Here is a 1,743-nt window from a genome sequence, read left to right on the forward strand (position 1 = left end):
CCCCCCCCCAACTGTTTCTTTCAACTAGCAGTTATGTGTTTATGTACTGTTCTCTCACACGCACACTGGAAAAAATAGCATAACTCTTTTCATCAGCACCGTGGACAACAATTGCAGTCACAGGTCAGTGGAGTGGACACATATATCTAAGCTTATGCTCTAACCGCACATCATCGTTTTCAACTAATCTGCCAAATGCCCCAAAACAGATTTAGTGACACAAAGAAAACTGTGATCTTTACAAGGAAAGAACAAAAGAGGAAAACCCGTTAACCACAGCTCCTCACAGACTGACTGTATGGGGTCACATTTACAAACAAGCATACTCATTTATTCAACGATCATTTCCAGTGTATTAGTTTCTAATGACACACGCATAGCATTTCCGTATGAGCGCATATTTTCAGCGCATTATTTAGCATTAGTCATGTTTAAATCCTTCGCAAAAACACAGAAACCTACTCACCTGCAACAGTTTCATCTTTCAGTCCTTGCGCTCAGCAAAGTCAATGACAGCAGCACCACTCAGATCCAAAGCCCCGGTGGGTTCTTCTTCCCCATGTTAGCGCCACTTTATTGATTTGCTTCGCGATATATAATTTAAAACGATACACATGCCTAACAAAAAACCCCCAAAACAAAACAAAACAAAACAATTGTTGCACAGTTTGCGGGCATGTTGCATAGATGGCAGGGAACAAGGTCAGGAAGTATATGCAATTTATTTCCCAGCATACCCCTCTGCAATCAAAAGTTTCACAACAGGTTCCTGTTATAACCAGTGGAGTTAAAATAACAGCTAAAAGTTTATAAAAAGGATTAGGATTTGGTTCATGACTTAGAACTATGACTTACACATGGAGCTTTTATGTGTCCAATTATGAATATAACAATCCAATAGAGGAAGAGCCTCTTTGACAGTTTTTTGAGTGGGCCTCTCCCATTTCTTGCCCACTGGGTATTGCCCCAGATGTTCCATGTGATGTTGCACCTTTCCATTTGGGGACATTTTAACAGAGCTGACTAAGTTCACTTAGACAAGGCACACTTGATGCAACAGTTTTACCAGACTTGCAGGTGCACCCCATGAGGAATTTCCTTGATTGGCTCAAATTTCCAATGGTTACCCAGAGTTTTCTTTTATTTGAAATTCTGATTCTGAATAGTGCTGTAGAAAAAATCCTGTTATTGCAACTACATTACTCAGTGTATTTATACTTACAGGCTGGTGTGATTTGCTCTCAGGCAGAGGGAGAAGCAGAGAGCTGTTGGGAACTAGTCCATCCTGTTTAGCCTAGTGTACATCATCTGAACATGAGTTTGACTGTATTGTTTAATTACTCAGTTTTTTCACACTTTTAGTTTACTTACTAATTAGTCTAATTACCTGTAGAATTACCTGATAGTTTCCTTCCCTTATTAAAGGGTTTAGTAATCAACTTCAGTGTTTAATGTGACTTTTGTTTAATGTACTGTGTTGTGTGCCAGTGTTAAGTGGAGATGGAACAATATTCCTGATCTACAGAGACAAGATGAAGATTTGACTACCGACCGGCTGCCTAGGTAGAGATACTGTCATTCTTTGTGTTGGAGTACCATCTTAATGCTTGTTTAAAATATATATTTGCATTATTTTGTACAGCAAAATGTGGATAATTCACCTTCTTAATGGGATTGTAATGTGTCTGAATCCAGTTACCTTGACCTTTAGTCCTTATTTTTGTTGTAATGGGTCCCCCCCCC

At 39.2% G+C, this 1,743-nt stretch overlaps 1 protein-coding gene across 4 annotated transcripts in view; it reads right to left on the bottom strand.

Annotated features, from left to right (window-relative positions):
* Positions 1 to 717, bottom strand: part of LOC102310168 (interleukin-18 receptor 1) — an 8,894-nt gene extending 8,177 nt beyond the window's left edge. For 2 of the 4 annotated variants that reach the window (XM_042226087.1, XM_042226086.1), the window contains exon 1: positions 467 to 715. Coding sequence is in view for 1 of the 4 variants with exons in the window: in XM_005935240.2 (XP_005935302.1) it covers positions 467 to 481 (15 nt within the window). In the remaining 3 variants the exon portion in view is untranslated. Of the gene's footprint in view, positions 1 to 466 lie in introns of all 4 variants that reach the window. The other 2 variants (XM_005935240.2, XM_005935241.2) reach the window with 2 other exon arrangements.
* Between the last annotated feature and the right edge of the window lie 1,026 nt (positions 718 to 1,743).

Source organism: Haplochromis burtoni, unplaced genomic scaffold (assembly GCF_018398535.1).
Source record: "Haplochromis burtoni strain Fernald_Lab_line unplaced genomic scaffold, NCSU_Asbu1 Contig_195, whole genome shotgun sequence".
NCBI classification, from domain to species: domain Eukaryota; kingdom Metazoa; phylum Chordata; class Actinopteri; order Cichliformes; family Cichlidae; genus Haplochromis; species Haplochromis burtoni.